This window comes from Manis pentadactyla, chromosome 4 (assembly GCF_030020395.1).
Source record: "Manis pentadactyla isolate mManPen7 chromosome 4, mManPen7.hap1, whole genome shotgun sequence".
Lineage (NCBI taxonomy): Eukaryota > Metazoa > Chordata > Mammalia > Pholidota > Manidae > Manis > Manis pentadactyla.
The window spans coordinates 154299656-154326880 of NC_080022.1; the positions used below are offsets into that span (position 1 = coordinate 154299656).

General features: G+C 50.8%; 2 protein-coding genes across 5 annotated transcripts in view; one reads left to right on the top strand and one right to left on the bottom strand.

The window, feature by feature from the left end:
- The first annotated feature begins 492 nt into the window (after positions 1–492).
- On the top strand, positions 493–8844 carry CA4 (carbonic anhydrase 4). Its single transcript, XM_036911107.2, has 8 exons — positions 493–685; positions 4875–4928; positions 5773–5928; positions 6674–6819; positions 6924–7022; positions 7230–7293; positions 7481–7647; positions 8576–8844. The coding sequence occupies exons 1-8, from the start codon at positions 628–630 to the stop codon at positions 8765–8767; spliced, it is 936 nt and encodes a 311-aa protein (XP_036767002.2). The 5' UTR covers positions 493–627; the 3' UTR covers positions 8768–8844.
- Positions 8845–23032: 14188 nt separating this feature from the next.
- The window catches only part of USP32 (ubiquitin specific peptidase 32), a 225214-nt gene continuing 221021 nt past the window's right edge, over positions 23033–27225 (bottom strand). For all 4 annotated transcript variants that reach the window (XM_036911110.2, XM_057501265.1, XM_036911108.2 and 1 more), the window contains 3 exons: positions 26325–26749; positions 25775–25867; positions 23033–25192 (listed from right to left, as the gene is read on the bottom strand). In XM_036911110.2, the coding sequence (XP_036767005.2) occupies positions 25019–25192; positions 25775–25867; positions 26325–26749 (692 nt within the window). In that variant the 3' untranslated portion in view covers positions 23033–25018. The remainder of the gene's footprint in view (positions 25193–25774; positions 25868–26324; positions 26750–27225) is intronic.

The following is a 27225-nucleotide window of genomic DNA, read 5'->3' on the forward strand; positions in this document are numbered from 1 at the left end:
CAGCAGCGACCACGGCCTGAGAGAAGGACGCTCGCACTCTTTCCAGGAGCACCCCATACAACAAACACCAGCACGCATTCGTCAACCCAGGCATCCCTGCGAGGCTATCTCCCCGCACCCACCCCTCTGGCCCCCCTAAACCCACGACCATTCCAAGGCCCTGGCAGGCTGCTCCCTAGGCGAGAGGGCTGTGCAGTGGTCCGCGCCAAAATAACCCGAATCAGGAATCCGTGTCACCACCCTTGCGTGCATTAAGTCCCTTGCGATGTCACTACCCTGTTCCCAAACCAGAGACCAGGTGTGGGATGGGGTGGAGGATGGGGAGAGGGCGCCGCCTCTGAGCAGAGAGGACGCGGAGTGGGTGAGGGAGCCTCTCACACAAGGCAAAAGGTGGCCCAGCAGCGGGTGGGGAGCGCAAGGGGTGGGGAGCCAGGATTTCACACCAGGGACGCGGGGAGGGGAGGGGAGGCTCCGCCAGGGGGAGGAGCCGCCACCCGCATCCTGTTGTCGGGGCTCCCTCCCGTCGCGGCTCCGCTATAAAACCCCTGGCCCGCACGATCGCCGCAGCCCCGGCGGTCTTCCCGGTGCGCCTTCCTCGGCTTGGCGGCGTCTCGGCTCCCGCGCACGATGCGGCTGCTGCCGGCGCTCCTGGCCCTCGCCGCCGCCCGGACCCTGGCCCGCGCAGGTGAACGCCCTCCCGGCTTCGACCCCAGGCCGCTCCCTGGTGGGGGGGAGTCTCTCTGCGTCCCCAGACCCGCGGGCCCCTCCGAGGCTGCGCGGGCGGGAGGTGCGGGCGCACGGGCTGCGCGGCGGTCCCGGAGCGAGTGCGCGGGCAGCGGAGAGGGGGCGGGCGGACGCGGTGCGCAGCTCTGGGGCCCACGACCGGCCACGTGCGGTCCGACCCCGCGCGAGGCGGGTGTGTGAGTCGGGGCTAAGGATGCTTCTCCGACCCGCCTCAGTTCCTCGCCCTGTCTGGAGTTTCACGCCGTTTCTGCACTTCCTGCCTGGCCGTGGGTCGCTGTCCCGCCGGCTGGGGCCCTGTGCTTGGTGGCAGCCCCCGCCGAGCAAGGGCAACAAATTGGGTGTGGTGGGGCCTCGCATCCCCGCTTCCTGCCCAGGTTTCCTCGTCCCGGAGGCTGTCAGCTTCCTTCATCTTCTCAGCCCCCAGCGCTCTACTGGGAGCCTGGCGGGGGGCACCCGAGAACCAAGGTCCCCGCTGAGCCGGTCTTTCCGGCCAGGGTGATTTTCGTTTAAAGATTAATGGTGAGGCAGAGCTCTTAATTATTCGCCTAGGTGAGAGGTGGCAGGGGAGGAGTGTTAATATTTGATAAGGAGGTGAAGGTGCTTCCAGGCGCAGCAGGGCACAGGGATCCAGGAGGCACCTTCTTCGTGACCCCACAGGGGACCAGCTCCTTCCCGGGAAGCCCCACTTGCTAGCCCGGGCTCAGCTGTCCCTTCAGATGGTCCCTGGGGCCCGGTCCGCAATCCTCTCCCAAGCTGGATTCCCGTCCCTTGGAGTCGTGGCGTTGGGGGAGTAAGGGCGCCGTCGACAGCAAAGAGTGTGTGCCTGTCGCAGGTGTGTGAGACGTAGCTGGCGCTTTGGGGGGGAATGAGGAGCATCCTGCTCCTGGTGTCTTCCTGGGAGAGAGGAAAGAGAAAAGGCAGGATGTGAAAGATTTTATTTATGAGGTTGGGCACTGAAACCTATTTAAGCAGTGGGCTTAGTAGAAAGAAAAACGCTCCGCGATTAGTTCAGCCGCTTTTAGCTGGTGGGTGAAGCGACGTTAGTCTTCTCATTTATAAAACTAGGGTTACTAGGGAAAGTCATTCTGATTTCAGATGTTGTTTCAAGGATTCAAATAAAATAGTGGGTGTAAGTGCTTAGTACAGTGGGTGCTATGTGTGCATGGGGGGCTCTGGATGCCTTGGCAGCTCCACTGTGTGCCTGGGGCCGGCCAGCCAGGATCTAGCTCAGCCGCCCCCTCACACCAGCTGTGCTCCCTTAAGTGCTGTGGCTTTCTGACTGGAAACTGCCAAGGGACCTGCCTTCCTGCATGCCATCTCCTGGGGAACTTGAGGCAGGACAGTGACTGCGCTGCACATCAAAGTCCCCAGAGCATCTGGGGCCATGCAGAGAGGAGAAGGGGAGAAGACTGTAGGCCTCTTCAGGGCCCCAGACCCCTGGCCTACAGACTTTGCCCAGGACATACTTGGTTTTGCTGAGCTGGTTTTCAGGATTCCTCCCTGCCACCCAGAGTGGGAGGGTGGGGTGAGCAAGGTCCATCTTGCTGAAAAAGAGAGCTTTTTCAGTCATCTCAAAGAATGGTGTAGTGGGTAGGTAAAAAGTGGGGGACAGTGGCTGGGTGATTGGCAATGGTTCTAGGTCTTTCACTCTGTCTCTGGTCAGGGCAGGGTGATCGAGGTAGAGTTTGGAGCTTGGAGCCAACACCTATAGGGAGCCCCTTGCCTTCCCAGGCCCTCCTGGAGGTAGCCTGAGACAGCAGGCTGATAATTATCTGCAAAGGACAGCTCTCTCATGAACAACTTCAGGAACCCAAGCTGGTTTGTGACCCTGCCACCTCTTGCCTGAAAGCCAGAAGGCTACTCCCGACACAGCCCTAACTCCCACTCTTGGCCACATCAACATTATGTTTCCCTGGCTCCTGCCTCGTGAAGAGGATAGGTACAAGAGCGTTCAGCCACGCAAGTCAAAAGTCTCTATAATTACGACAGTGGATCAGAGGTCACCATTACAAACCCAGCTGTGGCTAGGGAAGGCCAAATTCCTAGGAAAAGCTCAGTCTGGACCAGATAAGCCCTGCAGAGGCAGAAAAGGGGTTCCACCCTTTAGAGCTGATTCCCCAGAACTCTGGCTTAGGCAAGGCTTCCCTGTGGGCCAGCAGTTCAGAGCGGTGACCTCGGAGGCCCCTTTGGCCTCTAGGACCTCTGAGAGGTGAAGACACAGGGGGACCATAACGGAGTCTGTCGGGGATGCAGATGACTCTCATCCATTGTCTCCTCTGACACTGACCCTGAGAGAGGGTGGCAGCTCCTTCTGCCTGAGGGGGAATGGAGGGCTCGGGAAAGTGAATGAATTCTCCTGTAGAGATTGAGCGAGCTGCTGGGCTAGGACTGGAGCCAGGTGAAGAGGCGCTGGATTCAGAACTCTGCTCGCCTGCAGAGAGAGGCCTGGGTGGGAAGTGGTCACTGCCCCTTGCCGAGTTGACCCACATGGGGGTTGTCCCAGTGACAGTGGAGGATGTCCAGGGCAGGGGATGAACTGCCATGGGGAAGGCACTGCAGAGACTGTCCATCTCTGAAAGAAGCCGTGGCAACAGGGTAGGCAAAGCATTTGATCCAGAGCTGGGAAGCTCAAAAACCAAGCTGGCTCTGAGGGGCCCAGAGTGAGAGGGCACCCCGTTTTCTGTGCATGCTCACTCTCTTGGCCTCAAACTCTTCCTCCCACTCCCTACAGAGACCTGACCTTCCATGGCTCCCTCCTCACCCTGTCCCATTCCAGGGACCTCAGAGGAGGTGGGGCCCAGGCAATAAGGGTGGGGTGTGCGGGGGCTCAGAGGCCTCAGCTCACACTGAGCAGGAAGCTGTGCTTTTCCCAGGGACTTGCTCATCCTTGAGTTCTTTCCTCTGTGCGCCTCCATGGCTTTGGCCATCAGCACACTGACAGGAGGCCAGAGCTGGGGAGGCCGAGGGACGGAAGGGAGGGCCTAAGTTCCAGGCTACCTGGAACACTCTACACCATCTCTTATTTAATCCTCCCCCCAGCCTGGTGATGTGGAATTACTTCCATTCTACGGATGATAAAATGGAGGCTCAGAGAGATTAAATGACTTGCCCCTAAACCCACAGATCCTAAGGGGCCCAGACAGAATTCCAGCTCTGGATCAAATGCTTTGTCCACCCTGCTGGGGTAGCCTTTTTTTTTTTTATCAATAGACTTTAATTTTAGAGCAGTTTTAGTTTTAGAGCAGGAAGCACAGAGGGAACCCACGTGCCCCTCTGCCTCTGCAGTGTCCGCCATTATTAACAGCTTGCATTCGTGTGGTACGCGTGTGGTGCAGCCTTTCTTCAGACATGCTGGTTCTGCTACCCCGAGCCAGAGCTGAGACTGGAACCTACGTCTATTGGGCCCTAAACACCAGGACTGTAGGGTGCAGGGACAGGGGAAATGAGCTGGCTGCTTTCCTCCATGCGGGCTGTGAGAGTTTAGCCAAGAATGGGTCTTAATAACACAAGAGGGTGTGTACCGGCGGGGAGCTAGCCTAATCTCCATCACCCCAGCTCAACTCTGGGAAGGCAGCCAGGCTGAACCCAGCTCCATTGTCTCGGGAGGGAGACCGGCCTAATCCCCCTCTCTCCTCTCACCGAAGCCTCCCTTCAGTGTTTGGGGTGGAGGATGCAAAGAGGAAGGAGGAGGCTGATAAGCAACAGATGGAGAGTTGAGGCCAGCCCCTTGGGTGGCGCTGCCCACTGCCTGTCTCAAAGGGCCCCACAGGCCTGGTGGCTGTTTGGCCCTCCCCTACCTGAAGATCAGTGCCCTGGGCAAAATGGCCAGTTGACCAGCCATGGGTCAGGGACACTGGGGCCTGGCCACTTCTACCACCTTGTTCCCCTAGCCCTATATTTTCTTCAAAGCTTCCTTCCCCTGGGCCTCTGGCCCAGACCCCAAGAACACTCCATCCTAACCCAAGGGTGGCTCCAACTCCAGGGATATCCCCAGCCTCTGGTCCACCGTGTACACACATAGCACACACACGATGTGGCGTGTTTGCACACAGTTCTCGTGTGTTCATAGAGAGGTATGTGTGCATAGATACACTGCCACAGGCCTCACGTCCTTCCTTTCTCTGCTCCAGAGTCACACTGGTGCTACGAGATTCAAGCCAAGGCCTCTGGGCACACCTGCTTGGGTAAGTGCAGTGTCTTGGGGACACGCCTGCAGGAACAGAGACCCAGGGAGGGAGGGAAGGATGAGGGGTAATGGTGGCTCCCCCAGTCAGATATTTGCACTTCACACACACACTCCCCTGGTGCTCAGGTGTAGAGCAACTTGAGTCTTCCCCGGCACCTTCTGTCCCTGTCACCAAGAGGGTAAGTCCTCTATTAAATCACAGCAGCAGCAAATGGGGGGATACAGCTTTTGGTCTTTCTTACAACAGAACGGACAATTGGTTCTATTCCAGTGACACTCTGCCTGGAAGGGCATCCATTGCCCTTTTTGTTCAAATGCTGACCAGTTTCTCTGGACTCTGCATTCTTCCTGCCTCCACTGTATCCCAGTGACTGGACAGTGCTGCCACACTGTGCGCCCATCCGGAACTAGAGCCAGGAATCAGGCGCCTCAGGGGTTACTTTCCCACTCCCAGCCTCAGATCATGCCAGTGTTCAGTTGAGGTGTCCCAGGGACTCTCCGTGGCTTCCAAGCACTACTCCCAAACTTGATCGCACCCCAGGAAGCAGGGTGTCACCCGGTTCTGCTTTCCTAGACCAGCAGGATGAAGTTGTCTCCTACTGGCCATCCTATTTCCTCCCTGTCCCATGCCACTGCCAAACCACTGGCTTTGTGAGTGAGTGTGGGGGCATCTGAAAAGGAGGCCTGGGAGGGGGAGGCAGAATTCTGTGCAGAGCACCCCTGCCCACTGCCTGCCGGCCTACAGCATGTGCTCTGGGTGTTTGGCCGAACTAAGTGGGACGGAGGAGGCCATACCCTGTGCCAGGTGCTCCTGACTCAGCCGGCCCTCCCTTCTTGCTCAGGGCCAGCCGAGTGGGGTGGAGACTGCCAGAAGGACCACCAGTCCCCTGTCAACATCATCACCACCAAGGCACTGGTGGATAAAGATCTGGGACCCTTCTCCTTCTCTGGCTATGACAAGAAGCGAAAGTGGACCGTCAAAAACAATGGGCACTCAGGTGGGTCTCGGGTGGGTGGGACAGAGGCTCTGGGCAGGCGTGGGTGTCTGGTCCAGGGACCCTGAGTTCTCCGAGGACTGGGAGGGGTGGGCTCCTCCTGGGAGTAGGGCCCAGGCCCACCTTTGCTGGGGAGGGGCTGAAAAGCCCACTGAGGACAGGGTGGGTGGAAGCAGGAAAGGCTTTGGCAAGGTGGAAACACTCTGGCTATATTTTCAATACTTTCATCAGAACAGTCTGGAGCTGGGGGAGGGGGACCCGTTCCAGGAAGAAGGAACATGTGCAAAGGCACAGAGGCGTGAAACAGCTTGGGGTGTTCAGGGAACTGCGCATGGCTCTGCATGGATGGGGAACAGAGAGTGAAGCTGGGAGAAGCCAGACCAACCCAGGGTCAGCTAAGCTGGGGCAGGGCAGGTCACCCAGGGCTGAGGGGTTGAGACATTCCCCTGAGAACACCAGGACATCACTGAGGGGGTTGAAGCAGGGCAGGGCTGGGCTGAGTTGCCTGCTGGGGACAGTGGAGGGTGTGCAGAGGAAGAGGCGGATAGGGAGGCCAGGTGGGGCCGGGAACAGGTGGGCGGGGGTGCAGGGACTGTACCACCCATCTTGTGCCTTGGGCCCAGGGTTGTAACCCATGGAAGGTGGGAGGTAGGAGGTTAGGCCCTACCTGGGTGGAGAGGGGACACAGCAGCTGGGAGAGGGCAGGGGAGGCGAGTGCAAGGGCTCTGCCCCCTCCCGTGCCCTGCAGTGATGATGTTGCTGGGGGATGAGGCCAGGATTGCTGAAGGAGGGTTGGCAGCCCAGTACTGGGCCCAGCAGCTGCACCTGCACTGGTCTGAGCAGCTGGATGAGGGCTCGGAGCACAGCCTCGATGGACACCGCTCTGCCATGGAGGTGAGGGCCCCTTCCTGGGCTGGAGCCTTGTCTGGGCTTGGGTGTACCTGCCTCAAGCCCAGCCCCCTCACAGGTCCCCTCTCCGTCCCTCTCACCCTGACCAGATGCACATAGTACATGAGAAAGAGAAGGGGACATCGAGGAGTGAGAAAGCAAACCAGGACCCCAAAGACGAGATTGCGGTGCTGGCTTTCCTGGTGGAGGTGGGACCTGCTTCCCCCAGGCTCTGAGGGGCTGCCTGACTTCCCCTCTGCTTCCCCATGGCTTGTACACCCCCAGGTGGGGAGCCTAGAACCTTTCAGGGCTTCAGGCACAGAACCTGCCTGATCTCCTCACCCCAGACCAGAAGAATGAACTGGTCACTGCCAGCTCCCCACAAGCCCCTCTCAAGCCCCTTCCCTCCCTTCCAGGAAGGACCCAAGAACGATGGCTTCCAGCCCCTGGTAGAGGCTCTGTCTGATATCACCAGACCTGGTGGGTCAGGGTGGCCAAGAGGGGGTGGCTGGGGCTGGGTGGGGGATAGATGCTCTTCCTGCTAAGGAAGGGCCGGGGTGGTGGGCAGCCTGGGCTCTCAGAGTGAGGTGTGTGAGTGGGAATCAGAGCTTGAGAGAGCCCCTTCTTCCCCCACCAACTAACAGTATCTTCTGTACCCCGACCCCAGAGATGAGCACTGTGATGAAAAAGAACATCAGCCTGTTAGATCTGCTCCCCAAGGAGGGAAAACTGAGGCACTACTTCCGCTACCTGGGCTCACTCACCACACCAGGCTGTGAGGAGATGGTCATCTGGACTGTGTTCAAGGAGCCCATTCAGCTCCACAGGGACCAGGTACCCGGGGTCCACTGCCCTGCTTCCCTGAAACCGACCCTCTAGGTCCCTCTTGAGGTCCCCTGGGCTGGAGTGGGGGTGAGGCACCCCAGGAAGCTGAGGTTCTGTTGGTTGAATCTACAGACCCTCCCCGGGGAGACAGACAAGAAAGGTCCTGGCTACCCCACACCTGGCTAGAGGTCTATAGGGAGGCCATGGCAGGGGTGATCTGAGGAGGCGTCTAGGCTGAGCCCTGGGAAGTAGGTGGGAGTTGGTCAGCTGAGGGCAGGGAGCCTGGGGAGAGGGGCCAGCCTAGGGGAGGGCCAGGCGCAGCTGAGAGAGGGTTGGTGTAACCACAGTAGGAGAACAGTGCATTCATTCAACAAATGTACTCAAGTCTTTGTAACATGTAGACTCCAGGGGCACAGCAGAGAACCAAAAAGATCTAAACCCCTATCTTTGTGGTACTTTAATTCCAGAACAGTGGTTCTCAAAGAGTGGTTCCTGCACCAGTGGCATCCATATCATCTGGGAACTTGCTAGACATTCTGCTTCTTGGGCCTCACCCCAGTCCTACTAAATCAGAAGCTGTCAGTGGAGCCCAGCAATCTGTGGTTCAGCAAGTCCCCCAGGTGATGCTAATGCATCAAATTTGACAACCACTGTTGTACAACAATAGTGATAATAGTAGTCTTAATAATAGGCTTTCAAAACCATGAGCTCCGAGTCCACATAGCTAAGGGAAGCTAACAGGAACTGAGAGCCCACAAATGCCAAGCACTTTACATCCCTTATTCTTTTCATTGGCACAAAAACCTGAGAAGTTTGGATTCTGAGCCCCTTTAGTAATGAGAGCTCAGAGAGGCAAGGTGACCAGCCTAGGGTCACGCACCGGGAGTGCAGCTCCACCTGCTGCCCACCTCCCTGCTGAATCACATCCTTTCCACAGATCCTTGCATTCTCCGAGAAGCTGTACTACGACAGTGAGCAGAAACTGAGAATGACAGCCAATGTCAGGCCCCTACAGCGCCTGGGGCAGCGCCAGGTGTTCAAGTCCCAGGCCCCAGGCCGGCTGCTGCTGCCCTTGCCCGCCCTGCTGGTCCCCACACTCACCTACCTGATGGCTGGCTTTCTCCTCTGATAGCTCACTTCTGGACACTTGACTGTAGGCTTCCCAGCTAGGATTTTGATGATTAAATGTGCGTATTTTTGGAGAAATCTTTCTCAGGTATGTTTTTAGTTCTGACAACTACCCCTGCACTGTTCCAGTCAACCCACCTCCATTCTGGGATGGGAGCTGAAGGCCTGGAGATTTCTTCTGAGCAGGGACCACCAGGCACCCTTTCCCACCTTTAATTCCCTGTCCACACCCCATTTGGAGAGATTCAGAGGCAGCTCACCTCTCCAACACAGTGAAAGCCAGAGAAGTGCCAATCTAGCCTTTTCTTTGAATAATAGGGGAAGCTGAGGCTCAGCAATGAGAGGAGGGTGGAGGCGCCATGGCAGGACCACAGCAGGCAGGGCTGGTGTGACTCCAGCTGGTGCCTTTTTCTCTGGGGGTGGGGAGTATAGGTCATGTGTCGGTGCTTCCTAGGCGAGGTGGCAGACAGGTTTCACTTATTTGGTCATTATTTCTTGAGCGTTTATGGCCTAGGCACTGGGAATATGCAAGGAATAAGACAAACAAAAATGCCTGCCCTCCGGGATTTCACAGTCTAGTAAGAGACACTCTAAGTAAAACAGCCACATCGTACAATGTAGCAGAAGGCAGTAAATGCTATGGAGAAAGCTAAGTGAGGAATGGAAGGTGGCCAGGGAGAGAGGCCATCTGGAGGCTGGCGCATGCTCATGCGTGGAAGGGAGACGGAGAGGCTGAGGGTATGGGGTGGAGGGTGAGCAGAGGCATCTGAAGGGCTCCATGGTGGAGCAGGGGCCACAGGGCTGAGGAGCAGGGGAGCAGCTGGGAGGCTGCTGCAGGGGTCCAGGAGCTGGCTGAGGGACCCTAGGTCGGAGCTGGATCTGGAGGAGCATCAAGTGGGGAAGGGACGAGAGCTGGCTTTACTGGGTGAAGAGGCACCCCCAGGGGCCAGGGCCAGGTCGGTGTGGAGGCAGCCTCTCTACCAGGCTGACTGTGTAGAAGTGGTGAGCTTCCCCACAGGAAGATGTGTGAGCTTGGCAGGCACATGAGGGATTCCACTGCCCCGTGCTGGAAGCCCTGGCTTGCTGCTGTTCTCTGGAGGGGAGCTGGCTGTGGGAGGCGACCTCTAAGCCATATCCCCTCGGATACACCAGAGCCCCTGGGGAGAGGGAGAAGGGCTGCCCCTGCCATACCAGCCTCCCTTTTCCTTTACCTCTTTGTGACCAGGAGTAAGTACTCTCCTCCATCCGCACTGACCACACAGCCAGGGTGGGGGGTTGGTATTACTGTCACCATGGCAACAGCACGCAGCCTGTGTCAGCAGGGTGTGGGTGGACACAGAACCTGTGCTCTTTGGTTCCCTTTTAGCCTGCGGGGATCTAAGACCTAAGCTGCACCCTCCCCACCCTAGCCCAGGCTCTGGGCTCTCCTAAGTCTGAATAGCCCCTCCCTCTCCCTACCCCACCCCCACTTTGGTCCCTGCCCTCAAGGTAACATTCAATGAATAACGTGGCTGCACAACCAGGAAGTTCCAGCTCTTTGCAAGAAACTAGGGGAGGCTTCTGCTCCAACCACAGGCGGAAGGGAGAGGAGCCTCCCCGTCAACCTGACCCCACAATAATAACCCTGGTGGGCGGGGGCCAGAATGGGCACAGCTTGTCCAGGGCCCAGGGTTCAGGCCTCCTGTTCCTCAGGCTGAGAAGGAGCTGTCAGCGCATGACTCGCCCCAAGGTCACTCTTGTCCAGTCGCCACAAGAGTGGGCAGCCAATGTCCCTGGAATTGACCCCCACACCCTGGGGGCTGAGACTCATGAGCATTCCCTCCTGCAGTGTATGTGCTCTTGAGAGCTTCCTCTTCTGAGTACAGTCATGGCCTCTCTGTGGCCCCCCACCCTTGGCAGACCCCCTCTGTAGAAGGTGCTCTAAGCTCCTTGTGCCCAGCCTTAGCTCCTGACACATCTCCCAGACACCAGAGGGGGCTTTCCTTATTCAGAAAGAGGGCCCAGCTTGCCCCGCCCCCACCCCACCCTACTTTCATTTAATTCTGATGCCCCTTGGGTCATTGCATCAGGCGTGTACATTATATGTACACACACACAGACACTTCACTGCAGCTGGCCAGGCCTGAGGAAGGTTCAATGGCTGATAGTTTTGTCCACCAACTTGCCTTCTCTGGGCTCACTGGCTCCCAGCACAGACCAGGACGCACATTTGTTGAATGTCCACTGTGTGCTGTGCATGGGCCTCACTACAATCCTATACATTGGTACTATTTCACCTTTTGCATGGATGGGGACTCTTGAGGTACAGAGGGGTTAGGGAACCTGTCAGAACCTGGGGTCCCCTTGCTGTACCTCCTCACTCCCACGGCCAGCTTTCACAGTCCAGTGAGGGAGACAGACCTCTGGAGCAGGTGCAGGGTGGGGTCTGCAGTTCCCTGTCCCACCCTGGCTCTGCCAGCTCATCTGTATCCCTGACAGGCAATCTCTCTGTCCCCCTGTTTAGATTTATCATGAGGTTGGAAGCTGGGATGCTCTCATGTGTTTACATGATTCTTGGAAAACAAACGTTCCCATCTTGGCTCATGGTTTGCACACTTGCTGGCCCTGCTTCCTGTGGCTCTAATCTGGCAGCACATGGAGTTGGGAAAGGGGGGTGAGGGGTCAGAGAGAAGAGGGTCTTCAGAGGCCCAGAGTCATGGGTCGTGGTGGTGGAGCATGCACACACACGTGTGTAAATGTGTAAAAGTGCTGTGTCATAGAACTCCAGGGGGTGTCTATATGGGGCCCCAGTGTGGCGTGACCCTGAGGTTCCATGCTTATGTGTGGGTTATGGGTAGGAAGAAGCCGGGAAGCTGGTGGCCTTGCAGACATGGTGGCATGGCTTCCCTGCTCTGGGCCTCAGTTTATCCATCTGCAAAATGGGCTAAGCTTGGCCCTTTCATCTAACTGGGCCCAGCTGTCCCCAGGCTCCTGCTGGTGGCCTTGGGAGGAAGGCCAGGCCTATTTCTGGGTGGGGTGCTACTCCTGCACCTTGAATTACACGCGTCTAGCAGCTCTGTTTGTTTATTTGCGTGGGGACAAAGGCTTTATCTCCTCTAGGGACCAAGGACACCTCCGGCCCAGGCAGGCCCAGGGAGCGGCTTCCTTTGGAGGGGAGCTACCGGACAGACAAGTCACAAGCCAGTTCCTTCCTTGAGCCCTAATCCGGCTGACACTGGACATGTGGCAGGCTCTTTGTTATCCAAGTGCTGGCCGCTGCAAGGCCTGGAGGATAGGGAGAGGGCAGGGGGACTGGGAAGGGGTATGGGTACATTTTGGAACAAGATTCAGTCTTCAAACAAATACTATGATTTCTTCTACGCCAGGGACTGAGGATTCAGGGAGAAAAAAACCTAGTCTGTGCTCTTTCTCCCAGACTCCTGACCAAAGGGCAGACACACAGGGCATAGTAGTGCCAGACCCACAAAACACAGGCTGTGAAAGGGACACAGACACACTTGGAGCACAGGCCCCAGGGCCACACAGACCTGAGCTGGAGCCCCCATCCACTGCCGACAAGCTAGTGAGGCCTTTGGTGATTTGGTCTGCCTGGGCCTCAGTTTCTTCATCTGCGAAGTGGGGTGCTGACAGCATTTAGCTGATAGAGCTGCTGTAACGATGAAACGAGATCCCCTGCCAAGCAGATATTCAATCATTTATGATTATCATTATGATTCTTTTATCAGAGAGAGCATCAGAGAATGGGTAGGACATACACATGTGGAGAGACTGGCCATTTCTGGGGGGTGGGGAGAGGGAACAGTGGGTGGAATTCCAAGGAATGACACACTGGCTCGCTTCTGTGGTAACAGCTGTGTGGTGGAGTGGCAGTCCTGTTCCTCTGCAAGGGAGAAACTGCAAGACTGTCGTGGAGCCCCCCTCTGTCCTCAGACACGCAGGCACCCCCAGTACTCCACCCCAACCATGCCCAGAGCAGTCTACCGAGTCCACCTGCTCAGTGAGTCCACTGAGCCCAGCCTGACCTTTGCCCAGAGTCGCCTAAGGTCACCCAGAACAACAGGGGGAGCCAGGGGGACCGTTGAGGCCCAGGCTGCTCTGCAGCTCTCATATACCTGCCGTGTTGACTGAGGGTTCTGGTTCAAGTCAGGCAGAGCCCGCCTAGGGCCCCTGCCTCTTTCCTGCTGTGGGATCAGTTGGGCTGGGGCCAGTGTCCCATTTCACTTTCCTGCAGCCCTTCCCCAGGTGCCATAGGATTACTGAATGTGCCCTCTGATGTGTCCCTGTCTTCATCATTAGTTCTGGCCCTGGCAGTCTGCCAGGAGAGCTGTTCTGTCTGGATTTGCTACAGGCTTCCCCTAGCATGTGGTCTGTACCCATGAAGGGTTGCTGGATAAATCTGAATTTCAGATAAATGACATATTATTTTAAAGTAGAAGCATATCCCCCAAATTACGTGGGACATACTTATACTAAAGCATCATTTGCTCTCTATCTGGAATTTAAATTTAACTGGATGCCCTATATTTGTATTTATTAGGTCTGGTGGCCCTATCCTCATCCCACCTACCTCAGGGAAATGGGCCAAGAGAGAAGGCAGGACAAAAGGAGGAACAAGGGACTGAGACTGCCACTTCCTCTTCTAGGCTGCCTCCCTCCCACCGACTGCACCTTCCAGGAATGGAATTGCAGACTGGGCAAGGGGTTTCCCTCCCAGAATAGGTGATTCCAGTATTGGGTGACCCGTGGGGAGGGCAGGTGGGCATGCCTCAGAGAGGGCGCTGGAGCAGGCCCGTCTGCCTGTGGCCTTCCTCCCCACAGAACTTCCCAGCGATCTGCGAGAGGCCAGCACCAAGGAAATCTCATTCCTTCTCCCAGGTCTGCCTGACTCCCACCTCCCTGAGCTGGAGGTACCAGGGCTCCCTTCCTGTAGTCCCTCTCCAGCCCATCATCTCAGCCACCTCTTGCAGAGAGGAACCCTCAGCAGTGCCTGGCTGCCACCCCCAGGGTGGAGTGAGAAGGGCTCTGCTGCCAGGGGTTTATTTAAGAACTAAGCAGAGACTCAAGAGACGCAGGACCCTGTTGGGGTTGGGGTGCCTGTTGACTCATAGCCTGGAGAGCAGGAAGGGTGGGATCCAGATACCAGCAGGCCACTGAGTCCCCTCTGTCCAGTTCCTTTCAGATCATTCCTGACCTGTTTTGCTAACTTTAGCTGTCGTTACTTGCATGCCTAATCTGTTATGCCAGGCCCTCTGTAAAGCTGCTAATCCCACTTCTCTGACACCAAATGCAGTGGTGTATTTTTTCCCTACACACACACACACACACGTATATATAAAACAATAACAATATTATACACAGCAGCAATAATAGTATAACTCCGTTTGGGTTCCTGGACCTGATTCCAGTGTGTGTAAATATGTGGGAGGGGGGTCTTCCTACACATAACACCAAGCAATTCTTGAACACCAACTGGATGTTGGAGAACTCAACTCAGTTTGATGCTATCTGCCCAGAGACAGCACCAGATTCCCCAGGTTAAGGGCTCTGTCCTACAAGACTCCCCTCCACTCCAGACTCTGGTTGCAAGCCCCAGGCAGTTTAGTTCCCTGTGCTTCGGACCTACCGGCTACAGATTGGAGGTTCCCATGACCTCCCCCTTGGGTTCAATTAATTTACTAGAGTGGCTCCCAGAACTCAGGAGAACAACTTACATTTACCAGTTTAATAAAGGATACCGTAAAGGATACAAGCTAATAGCTGTATGAAGAGAGACACAGGGCAAGGTCCCAAATACAGGAGCTTCTATCCTTATGGAGCTTGGGGTCTGGGTTGGTGGCACGTGGAGGTGTTCTGGTTCACTAAGCATAAAAGCTCTCTCCAACTGAGAAACAGGATTGAGCAAAGCAGAGTGCAGAGCAGCGCGGGGCAGAGAAGGGAAGGGATGGGCACAGCAGAGCAGAGCACGATTAGCTCGGCTCAGGGGTTTTTGTGAGGGTTTCATTGCACAGTCATGGCTGATTTTTGGCCATTGGCTGATTCGACCTTGCCCTTGGGTGGGGTTCAAAAGTCTCTCATTAACATGACAAAACACCTGTTTTACCTTTAAGACTCTCCAGTGTTTTCAGGAACTGTGGATGAAGACCAATATATCTGGGAAATTGGGAAATACATATTTGGTCACGTGAATGACCAAATACGTAATTCTTATGACTCATTTTATATCGCAAGTACTTTTCATGGTTATTTCATTTAATCCTGACAGTCACCTTTAGAACATAGCTCCCACTGGAACCACCTCTTCAGGAGGGCAGGGATTTTTGTCTGCTCTGTTTACTGCCTGTGGTGGACACTGTGATGCACAGCTCAGAGCCCCCTCCAGGAAGGGCTTGCCCCAGCTGATGCCATCAGAGGGCAGACACCTTCAGCCGCTGGCCTCTCTGCACCCAGGTTCATGTTCCTTTCTGTGGTGGTCCACTGCCAATACTGATCAGTGTGAGGGTATCAAGGGCAGTCCAGTTCAGGGTGACTCCAAAGGGCATTGCAGCTTCAGAGTTCTCAGGAAGCCAGTTGAGGTTACTGGGCCTAGTGGCAGCTCCATTTCTCCCTTGTCCCAATCCTGCATCCTTCTGTCCCTTCCACGGGTGTTGGTCCTAGAGGCATGCCTCAATAAACATCCCACACACTAAACTCCGTCAGCTTCATGGGGAAGCCAGCTTCAGGACTGTGGTACATCAGTGCCTGGCCAGCACAGCACGCAGGGCAGGCTCTCAGTCAGTACTGGAGCTGAGGGACCCAGGGACAGGCATTGCTAGTCTTGACTATGCAAATGACCGTATGCTAATAGCAGCTAAAACTACTCAGGTAAAACTATTTGACATGCTTTATATCCCATTTTCTCTTTAGAATGAGCTTCTGAGATACGCATTCCTAGTTTCTCCATTTTCAGTTGAGAAAATGAGATACAGGGGACCTATGGTTAGCAGGTAATACAGTAGTCATAGGATTTGGACCCAGACAGTTGGACACTCAAGCCCAACCTCCAACCATCACCAGGCTCTGCCAGTTCTCTGAAAGGAGCTGAGGCTTGGAGAGGTGAAGGAACTTGCCCCTTGCCAGCCAGTGAGTGGTTGCCAGATCCACAAACCTGCAGTCCCTGTTGCTCCCCTTGAACTACTGCTGCTGGTCTGAAAGTGCTTCTGGGGAGTCCCCACTCACAGAGAAGTGTGGGTGTCCCCCACAGATGCTGGAGACTGGACCTGGAGGGCTCTCCCCTGCCCCACCCCTTGTGGTTCTCATGAGGTGTACATAGCAGTCAAAACCCAGCTGAGAAGTGACTCCTTTGTGAAGCTTCTCAGTCTCTGCTCTCCTCCTGCTCCCCTACTGAGACCCTCTGAGGGAGACTAGAGAGTCACAGCAGGGGATGAAGTGCCAGGCCAGGGCTGGCCACACAGAGGGGGGCGGGCAGCAGGATGAATGAATAAAGGGGAAAATGACAGCAAAGCACAGACCTAGCAGGCACCATTCCAGGGCCGGGACTAAATGTTTACCTTGCCTATCAGACGATCCTGAGAGATAAGTGTGTTTTCCAAGCTCTTTTTGTGCTGACTTTCCTCTAGCCACTGACACAATCGGTCTGTTTTGTTATGTATAGTTTGAACAGCTTCTTCCACATGTGAAGCCTGGGCAAATAGGGTGCTTGATCCTTGGCTTTTTACTGTTCCCCATGTCACGTGTGTTGTCCTCAGGGAATTTGCTTCCCAGTACTTGGGCCCAAAGTGACTTTGCCCCTTCATTCTGTAGGCCTGGCCTGGTCACAATCTCCATGAGGCTGTGGGTCAAACAGGGTTTAATTCCAGTTTCAACAGTGGGCTCCTGTGCAGCTGGGGGCTTCAGCTGGGGGCTTGAGCCATGTGAGGAGCTGCTTGGAGCATGAAGGGGCGGCCTTGTCTGGCTGTGTTGCCAGAGCCACCTCCTGGCAGGTGTGACGGGCTGGGTCCACATGAAGCTTCCGAGTCAAAGGCGGGAGAGGCCGGAGTCTGGAGTAGCATCTATCAGTTAGCCTCCAGGATTCACTTGGGGTGATAAAGGGAATGGAAGCACACAAGAGAAAAGCAATTTCACCAAAACACCAACATTGATCGTGGGGCGCAAGCAGCTGTACTTTGGGGACACTCTGGTGGAGGATAAGGGACCAGTAAGCAATTCCAACCCTGGTGCCCAGTCTGGCAGGGATGCCTGGGAGAGGCGGCGGTGGTGTTGCACAATGCGGACCCAGAAGATTGGCTGCTCCTGCCCAGAGCTCAGCACATGGCAGCTGAAAGGACTAGTTTAAGGCACACTTGAAATACCTCTGGAGGCTACCATCAATATGGAGAGGGAGAGTGGGGCTTCGAAGGGTGTGTGTGTGTGTGTGGCCCAATGAAACCTGCGTCCTTGCAGTGAGTGACGTTTCAGTGAGCCCGAGGCTGTGATGGCCAGGCCAGCAGAGTGGGCACAGAGCTGATTCACAGCATCCTGCTGCATGGAATTTGGTAATGGTTCAAGTTCAGGGAGTGCTCTAGATGAAGAAATGGTTTCCAACAAACTATCAGTGCAAACAGGATCACAGAGGAAATGTTTCATCCAAGCCTTTGCCAGGCGTGGCCCCCATGCTGCCACTTTGGGAGGGGGATTACCTGGGCAGTGCCACAGGTCCTTGACTTCAACATTCTTTTTCAGACCAGTTACAGTTTAGGTTGTCCTCCAAATTTATACTGGCTATTTCCCCAGAGCTGAAACTAGGCATGTTTTCTCTTTCTTCCCTTTTCTCCTCCTTCCTTCCTCTTTCTTTTCACTCCTGACTTCCTCCCCTTTCTCCCTCTTTCTTTTTTGACTACACATTTTTCCTGCCATCCAAAAATACAGTGTTCCTCTGAAACCTTATGTAAGCTGATGTGGAGTAAAGCAGAGCATCCTCCCTCCTCCCTCCCCTTTCAGAAGTTTGTAATATGCCACGTGGCTTTTAGGGAAGACCTACATTAGTACCCATTTTCACTAACCCAAAGAAATGCAAAGAGTATTTTCACTTTTATGAAAAAAGCCATTACTGTACTAACATAGGTCTTTGGTAAAAGCAAAGTGTTGTAACTCAAACTTTTGGAAAGGGGGGATACTGGTATGAGTTCTGGATGAGGCCTAGCATTTCCGTTATTATGGAAGGGGAGAGATGAGAAAACCAAAGCTGGGCTTATAACTGGGTGGGGAAGATAATGGGCTCCCTCCGGGGCTCAGCACAGCCAGGACTGAATGGAAGGCAGCTGTGATGGGCCTGCCGTGGTGGCTGGAGGGACATGTGGTATTTGGTTTAGAGTCTGTGCTTACAGGCGCAAACACCTGGGTACAAACAGTTAGGCTCAATTGTTCTCCCTCCCTCCCCAGGAAAGGCCAGGAAGGAAAAGGCCCAGATTAATGGGAGGAGACACTGTCCTTGGTGGGCCAAGTATCATCAGGTAGCCCAGTCTGGCAGAGGGCCAGTGGGGAACAAAGGAATCTCTTGGCTGCTGTGGCTGGTGGCTGCCCTCTCCTGAAGAGCTGTCCTTGTCTTCCCCATCCTGCCTCTGGAACTATCACATCCCTGTTAAATCCCTAAGATACTACCAGGCACTTCAACGTCCAGTTTGTAACTAAAGGTCTTGACCTTACCCAGAGTCCCTTTTTTCTCCCTGCCTGTCCCACCTCCTCTTCTACACCCACCTTCCATCTTCAGTCCGGCTCCTGGGCAGCCAGAGGTAAGAACCTAGGATGTCTGTTCCAGTTGAGTCACTGCATGGTTATTTGCTCCTCAGACTTCTTCATCTTCCAGGAGGATGGGGATGAGGCTGCCTGCAGGACACCCATTTCTTCTGTAACAATAACACTTTATGTTTGCACAAGTGTGATCAGGTTTAAAAGGGTTTCACATTCACCTTCTCATTCAATGCTTATCACAACACTATAAGGTAGTCAGGGTCATCAAGACCGTCATCCCTTGTCACAGACAGGCCACTGGGGTTCAGAGTGATTGGCTATCTTCTCAAGATGCTAAGTGGTGGATTACAGACTCTAGTTCAGGGGGAAGTGGGTGGTACGGAAGCAGCCAGATGAGCCTGGGTTTGAATCTACCTCAGAACCGTTGCATCTGTGTGACAACTTGGGCAAGAGACCTAATTTTGAGTCTGTTTCTTCATCTACAAGAAGGGATGAGAATGCAGCCCTCAAAGAGCTGTGGTAAGCATTAGATAAAGGCCAGAACATGAATAGCATGAGGTCTGACAAATAGTGTATGTCCATTCAATGTCCAAGCATCCTCTCCATTGTTTCTTCCAGTTCCAAGCACAGGACACTCCGTTATGCCATATGATAGGTACTCAATAAACATCTTATGTATGAGTGACAAACTCTGCCCTCTCCCTTTCCCATCTCTCCCAAAGACAGAGTATGTTTATTTACAGCTCCAAGCTACAGGGAGCTTGGCAAATGAGGAGCAGCAGCAGTAACTTTCTCCAGCTGGCACAAGGGGAGGCCAGAGGCTTTGGGGCTGGCTCCCTGCAAACACCCAGCCACAGGCACTCCAGGCACTTACCTGTGGCCTTTGCAGAGGGGGGATTGACTGGCCTTCATTCTAGTTGGCTGGCTTCTCCTCCCTGCCCAGATGTACTGAGAACAGCAAAATGGCTTCAGAAAGGTCCACCCTGCTGCCACCACGATTTCCAGCAGACCAAATGAGAATCTCTCGTTGCTGGGACAGTTCTCTGGGAGCTTCTTCGATGCTGCGGCAGCACTGCATCATCATTTTCTGAATCTCAGGTCAAAGGTGCCTCAGTGGACATCTGCTCTAGCCCTCACGTGTTGCTCAAGCTGAACTCCATCCCCCACCCACTTCAACCTGAACAACTCCAACCTGGTTGCGTTAGCTATTGTATGGGTCCTTCAGATAAAACATAGTTTGAAGAAAGGGCCAGGCCCAATGTTGTTTCAAAGTAAAAGCTGAAGACCACTGACTTAACGTAACTCCTTCCTTACTCACAAAGGGAGCTGAGAAGAAGACAAGTGACCTGCTCGAGGTGATACAATTGTGCAAGGAGCAGAGCAAACACTGTAGAATAGATTTCAAGTTCATTGCTTTCTGTGGTGCCAGTAAGATGACTCACCTGCTCTTGGGGCTATAGCAGTCTGATCACCTTAGGCATCTCCTGACCCATCCTGGGAGGCTCCCGCTGAACTGCAGCGTGGACGTCCTCTTCCCGCTATACAGTGCATCATCCCAGTGAGCACCAGGGGTTTAGCCATCAGCAGCAGCACGTCCTTCTGTGAACTGAAGAAGCCTGCCCCTGAGGCCCCCGCGAGCCTCGGATGCCTCCCCCAGCCTATCTCCCTGGCGAGCCTTCTCCCTTTCCAAAGCCTTTCTAGTTTTTCTCCCACCTCCTGGCTGACTCTTCTTTGCTTTTTCTTCCACTTACTTTTCTCTTCTCAGAACACTTAAAGCCAAGTAGTCATCTGCGTTCTTCTAGGCCTTCTGGTATTGCCCCAAGTTCATTATCAAGAGAAATTGCAGCAAAAATGGACTGAATGTATGAAAAAGAGAAAGCTAAATTACAGCAAACAGAAACTTGTTTATAATAAAATGGTCTAAAATAGATTAGTGTGTACTTATGTAACCCAGATGAAAATGTTTTGCAACCATACCAAAGTACTTGGCAATGTGAAACACTTAATAGACTGGTCTGACAGTCAGAGGCCTTCACAGCAGACTTTTGTCCACTTATTCCCACCTACTATTCTTCTCATTTCACCTTCAGCTAAGCTCAAGCAGGTCTCTGCAATGCACCACCTCTGCTTGTCTGTCTAGAACGCTATTCTGCATGCTCCTGACAATAAAATCCTCATCTTGCTTCATGGTGCAGCTCACTTCCCTTTCCCATTTGGTTTTCCCTAAGTACTCTATGAACAGCCTACAGTCTAATGTCCACAGTCAGCACTTCATCAGATTCGATCGTATCTAGGGAGCTTTGGTTAATTACTATCACTCCTCCGTCATCTTTCCCTAATTAAACTGAAAGTAATGACTCATTCCTTGGAGCTGTGGTGTCCATAAATGACCAGTCTGCAGACCAGTGCAAACTGGCTGCAAAATAATCTCTCCTGAACTTATTAGAATGCAGATTTCTGGAAGCAAGGGAGATGATCTCATAAACCTGGGTGTAGACAGGCACAGAACACAGGTGTAACAGGACAATGATGGGTGGGGCCCTGGAAGGGGCACATTTAACAAGCTCATAGTTGATTCTATGCTGCTGCTGAATTGCCAGGTTGGGAACTGCTCCCCAGAGAAACTAGCACAGAGCTCTGTACCTAGAACATGCAGTATGCTTCCAGCTTGGTAATTAACTCAACCATAACATTATTGTTATATTATACTGAGTACCTAATAGGTGTCAGGCTCTGTGCCTATTTACATTCATTATCTATTCCTTACAGTAACTTTCTGAATTAGAGTGGTATTCTCATTGGCATGAGAAATCTGTGTCTAAGGGACTAGTTTTAGTTCACATCTGTTTTAACAGCCAAGCTAGAATCTGACCTTTGTCTTAATGGGCTCAAAGTCCATGACCTTTCTACTTACCAGAGGGCATAAACTGGTGTCTTATAACTGGCTTGCAGATAGGTTTTATTTGGACTGTACAATGTTTAACATGTAAACAAAATTAATTGCCTACATTTCTAAATTGAGTATTTCTGGATTTCTGGTTTCTCCTTAGAAGGGGAAAAAAGATTTCATAACACTGGAGCCCACATTCCTGCATGGTAACAACGGAATGGAGACTTTAGATGGATGTGTGCCCTAGAACTCACCATAGGCCCAGCTACTCCCCATTCTCATTCACAGCTAGATCTGCTTCTTTTACGTTTTGTTTCCAACTTGGTCCCTATATGCCTCCCAACTCTTCACTCTTATTTACCATCTCACTTCCCATTTGTTCAGGAAGTTTGGCAAACTCAAAGACAAGCCTCTTTTTATTGCTCTGTCTTTCATGGGTCTCTGATCGTAGAGGTGTGTGTGTGTGCATTTCTGACTTTGTGATTTCAAAACTAAGGAGCCCGCTGGTACATCATCAAGGAAAACTGGGCTCTCTGTTCTTTAACCTACAGATTATGGCTAGTAAAACTCTACATCTAACCTTTAAAATAGTTGGGGGAAATGTGGCAATTCGTTTACTTGCTCAATTTCAATGGTGTCTGCAATTAAGAAAGGAAACCGCAGTGAGCAATGCCACCAAGTGGTGATGAGATTCCCTGTGGAATTGCTGCCTTCAGGCAGAGAAGGTTGGGGCTGAAGGCCTCTCAACTTACAGGTTCATTCTGGAACCAGAAACAAGATGCTTGCTCATCTCCTTAAGCTGGTCCTTTACAAGGTTGTCTTTGAAAAAGCTAGAGACATAGACTGGTATTTTAGGAGCTGTGCTTTGTTTTTCATGACTACTACTGCTGCTGATTCAACACATTTTATTCTATACAATTTTAATGTGTATTCCTGTTTTTAGACACTGTGAGTGGAGAGGTATTAAATTCTTTTAGTGTCAGTATATACCAAGGGAGTAAAAAACCTCTTGGCAAAACAGGATTGAATCTCATGGGTGTTGATTTCACACTCATTAAGCATTTACCAAGAAACTGATGCAGGCATTTATATACTTCATTTACAATATAAGCCTGAGAGGAAGGTATTTACATTTTAAAGGTAAACAAACAGAGGCTGAAGGTGAAGGACCCACAGCTCTAAACCTTCGACTCTTCTCAATATTGCCAACTTCTTTGGAGACCTCCACAGACAATACCAGGGACATCCCTGGCTTCTCACACCCCCTAGAAACCTAGGATCATTTCAAGTCATTCTACCAATGAGAAGTCTGCCTCTTCTTATCTCCTAATTTGCCTGTAAACTACGGTATGACCTCCTTCATCTATTCTCAGTTCATCACCAGCTCTCTACCCTTCTTCCCCTTCAATGCCTTACAAAATAATTGCCTAGCAGGGATGTGAGCCAAGTTTAAGTCAACTCACCTGATCACTGCAGGTAATCTTGTTCTACCTTCATCACAGTTTCCATTTTCTCAGAGATGGAACATCTACTCTGTAAGTCAGGTAGGTATTATTCAAGTAAGAGAATTAAAACAGGGTCACAGAGAGAAAGGCTGAAGAATTTGACTTTTTTTCTGTTTACTTGTATAGAGGAAAAACAACACAGAGATGCATCCACAGTATTTAATTTGGATAATAGTTACAGATAAACAAGTACACTCCATATACAATTACCAATACTTTTTTTATACAGTTCATATTTCAGTACATTAACACTATTTTATTTACACTCTATGTATATACATTAACATCTCTCTAAAGTCAGTGCATTGTCAAGTTTTATACAGTAATTTACAAGGTGAATGTAGTTAATAGTTAATTTAATAAATTTTCTAATCATGAATTTAAAAAATTAATTACAACCAATATAACAAACAGATCAAACAACATTAGTAGATTGTGCTACCTGATTAAATAAAACATCTGTAAGGAAATTATTTAAAATCTTCCACTTTTTCATGGAACTTGTCCAGGTAAGAATGGATTTTATATACTGAATATTATGAAACTATGAAGTCTGCATTTATCTGACTTCATCATATTATACCACTTAGGCCATTCCTTCCTCTTTACAATTACAGTCTTCTTCTGAAGAGGGTTTCAAGTTAGGCAGCCATTTAAGACAACCTTCCCAAATGCTCTGAGAAGAACTGGGTAATAACCAGCCTCAGGTATCACAGCACAAATGCTTAATTACCTACTATCTATGAGGAAGGAAGGAAGGGTAATGGAGCCCGACAATTCCAGGGTTCAGATGAATAAAAAAAGATTGAAAAAAAAAAGTGATATATTTACTTCAAACATATATTTAAAAAGAACATAGGAAAAAAAATGCTGCCTGAAATAAATAACATTTATACTTTTGTTCCAGTCTTGAATTATTGGAGGAAAAAGTGAAGTGAACAAAGAAACATAACTTTTGGGGGGGCAAAATAAGATATGCAAAGAAAACAGAAGTTTACTCCCTAAAACCACCAATTTCATTAAAAATATACCATTAATGCTTGGGATGTTTTTCTTTTTTTAATTTAATATGATGGGGGACAATAACCCATTTTAAGGTAATTATAGCCCTTACAGCCATCAAATAATGAGCAAGTTTTGAAAAGTTCATTTGCATGTATTCTTTTTTTAAAGTGCAAAACAAAGAAACAAAGAACCAACAACCACTAGTTGTAAAACACCATCTGGCACTGATGCCATTTTCCTTCTCAGAAGCTCTTTGTGCAACATGTGCATGTGAAGATGGTGCAAATACTGGCAACCACCCTACCACACCTCGCAGTGGGAGAGGAGGGAATGCATTCGGAGGATGTCTGAAGTGTCCACACAGTAAGAGGCCTCTATCCGGAGGGCCATGTTAGCTGGATTGCCTGGGATGCTTTTTTTTTCCCTACAGGGTCTCTCAACCAAGACCTCAAGGAGAAGGCACACAGCTCTTAAGATTGATCATTTATATATGCCTCTGCCATCAATGACTGGTTGTGTCTCAATCACAAACACAACAGCAAAAAACAAAAAGCAAGAAAGGCATAGGAAGAGTGGGAAAATGGTTTAAAAAATTAATCAAGAAGTCTGCGTCCACACTGTAGGAATTCTTTGCACACCTTCAGGATCTTGTTTTCTCCGTCTTGCCAATATAATGGAATAGAACTTCAGGTAAAAGGAGGTAGCATATCATGTCGTCTCCAGACAACACTACGATTTTTGTTTTACTTTGACTCCAAGGAGATTCTTAGTATTTTGTTATGATTATTGGTAAACTCTATACTCACTACATATTTGTTCCTATCTGGACAAGCACAATTTCTTATTTGGTCCCAGGTGGCTGGTGCCAAACCCTTTTCTTTACAGGCTAATGGTGGGCTCTGCCTGAAAGTTCTCTACCAGAGAACTTGTGTGAGACACTTCCAAACAAAATTATCACTACTGTTATGTTAAATGCTATTTTAATTAGGATTTTTATTTTGTGCTTCAGGGCCACAGGATAAAATAACTACATTTAGCTTGCCTTTCAGCGATGCTTTTGCCAAATGTCAGCTACAGGGAGTCATCCCCCTCGCCACCAGCCTGTCTAGTAGCCAGAGTGGTAGCTTCACTGTAACACACAGTACTTTTTGTAATCGGACTCAAAGTCTTCATCCATGCTGCTTGTGTCTGCCATCTTTTTGCCATCGATCTTTGGCAGAAATTGTGCATAGTCTATCCGCTGTTGCTCATAGAAAAGAATGTAGGCAGAGTCGGTGTCAATTTCATCAGGGTGAAGTTCCTGAAAGGGCAAGAAAAGCCTTTAACAAAAAAGTCATTATTATGCTCACTCTTAATCCTTACCAGGGAAGGGAGCACCAATCCTCTTTAATTACTAAACCTGATTGTTTCCAATCAGCTTAATATTTGGCTGTCTCATACCTGCCCCTGAAATGAACCCCATTATTTTCAATGCTTGTTTTGGGGAATATATTCTGACCAAAGGTAAATCAAAAGAATGGCAAATGAAACAAAACGAACAACCTCAAATCCTAACAGCTCAAAAGTTTAAGAACTTTTTCTCATTAACCATTAACTTTTTTCTCACACTCATGTTTTCATTCTCTACTCTGCATATCACTTTTGTTCCTTTAACCATCAAATACAAACTTTGAAGCCAACTTCACAAATGTATACATTAAAGTAAAGACAGGAGCATTCTGACTGGCTATTCTTCACCTCTCCTGCTGGAACTAAATGAAGGCATTTATTTATGCACTGATTCTAGCAGAAATATTATTTTCTCATTCAAGAAAAAATCCACACTTTCAACACAGTCTCCCAGATCTGTTGTTTCTTTTGTTCAAAGATTGGGGATATTTACCTTACAGCTGCTGTCATTGTAACAGTACCACTTGCTATTTGGGTTTTTGGCATAAGTGACATAATGGCCCCCGCCCAGAATTCCTGAATGGCACTGTAAAAAAGAAGTGGAGATATGTTAGTAGTTATCAGTATTCTGGGCAGGGCATAGTCCTAGGATCTGTCAGAAAAACACTGATCAGGTTAAGAAAGAATGTTTTGGAACCATCTACCTCTTCCTAAGAACAAAACAAGAAGCAAAATTGAAAAGCTCTAAATCTTAACCATTTTATGGTTGTAATTATTTTTTAGAAAGCAAAAAATCCTTAGGAACACACAATTGTGACTGACTTGAATCTGTGACCAGTTACAATAATTCCATGACTATCCCCTGCAGTACACTGTATCTTGGATTCTACCCAGAAGACTGTCTACTGCTACTCTGCCTATCACTGAGTTCAATGCCTACCAAATAAGCAGGCCCCGAAAAGCTGATGAATGAATGAATGAATGAATGAACAAACCACGAAAAAGTGCAGATCATTCTGAAAACCATATAGCAAAACACTTACCGAAATTGCATATAGATTATAAATAGGCTTAACATGAGTATCTTCTCTTTGGTCATCAGTGCTGTCCTCTTCACTGTGGTTTTCAAGCTGACCATTGCTGTAGCCATTGCTACATGCCTCATGTTCATAAAGGAATCCATTGGCCAAAGCTACTTCGTGGTCCTGAGGGGTGACCAGCTCAGGCTGACTGCCCCCTAGCATGTGCCCTCGACTCAAGGCATCAGCCAGCTCACAAACTTGCCCAGCACCATTCTCTTTGCTGGCCTCCAAGTTTTCCTTACTACTTGATAGTTTATTTTTGCTCCCGATCTGGGGTAGCCGGAGCCTCCCTTTGCTCCTCCCTAAAGTCCGAGGGCTGCTGTTAGGGCTGCTGCTTTTGCTGGAGGGACAGCTGGTTCCATTTTTTCTTGATGAAGAAGGTGAACCTGTGAAAGGGAGAGAAGGAAAATATTCATAAGTCCAAATGCCATAAGTTAAACCATCAAATGCAAACTTTGAAGCCAACTTCACAAATGTATACATTAAAGTAAAGACAGGAGCATTCTGACTGGCTACTCTTTATTCCTATTATGGAGCCAGTAAGTTATATTCTTGTTTTCCTCAATGCCAAGCCCCTCCAGGCAGCTATGTCTTAAAAACATAAAGTATTGTGTAGGAATTTAGAAAATAGCAGAAAGGTGCTATTAGGTCAGATTGAAAATAATGTTATCAGAGCAAGGAGTTTTATAAATATAAATACATCCTTAGATGAAAAATATGATCACCAATTAGAAGCACTTACTATTGCTAGCCACAGTATTGGGAACTCTATCTCCCACAATAATCCTAAGGTAGCAGGACTCAGCACCCCCACCTCCTTATAGACCCTTAAAGAAATTAATGAAATTTTCTTTATGTGGGT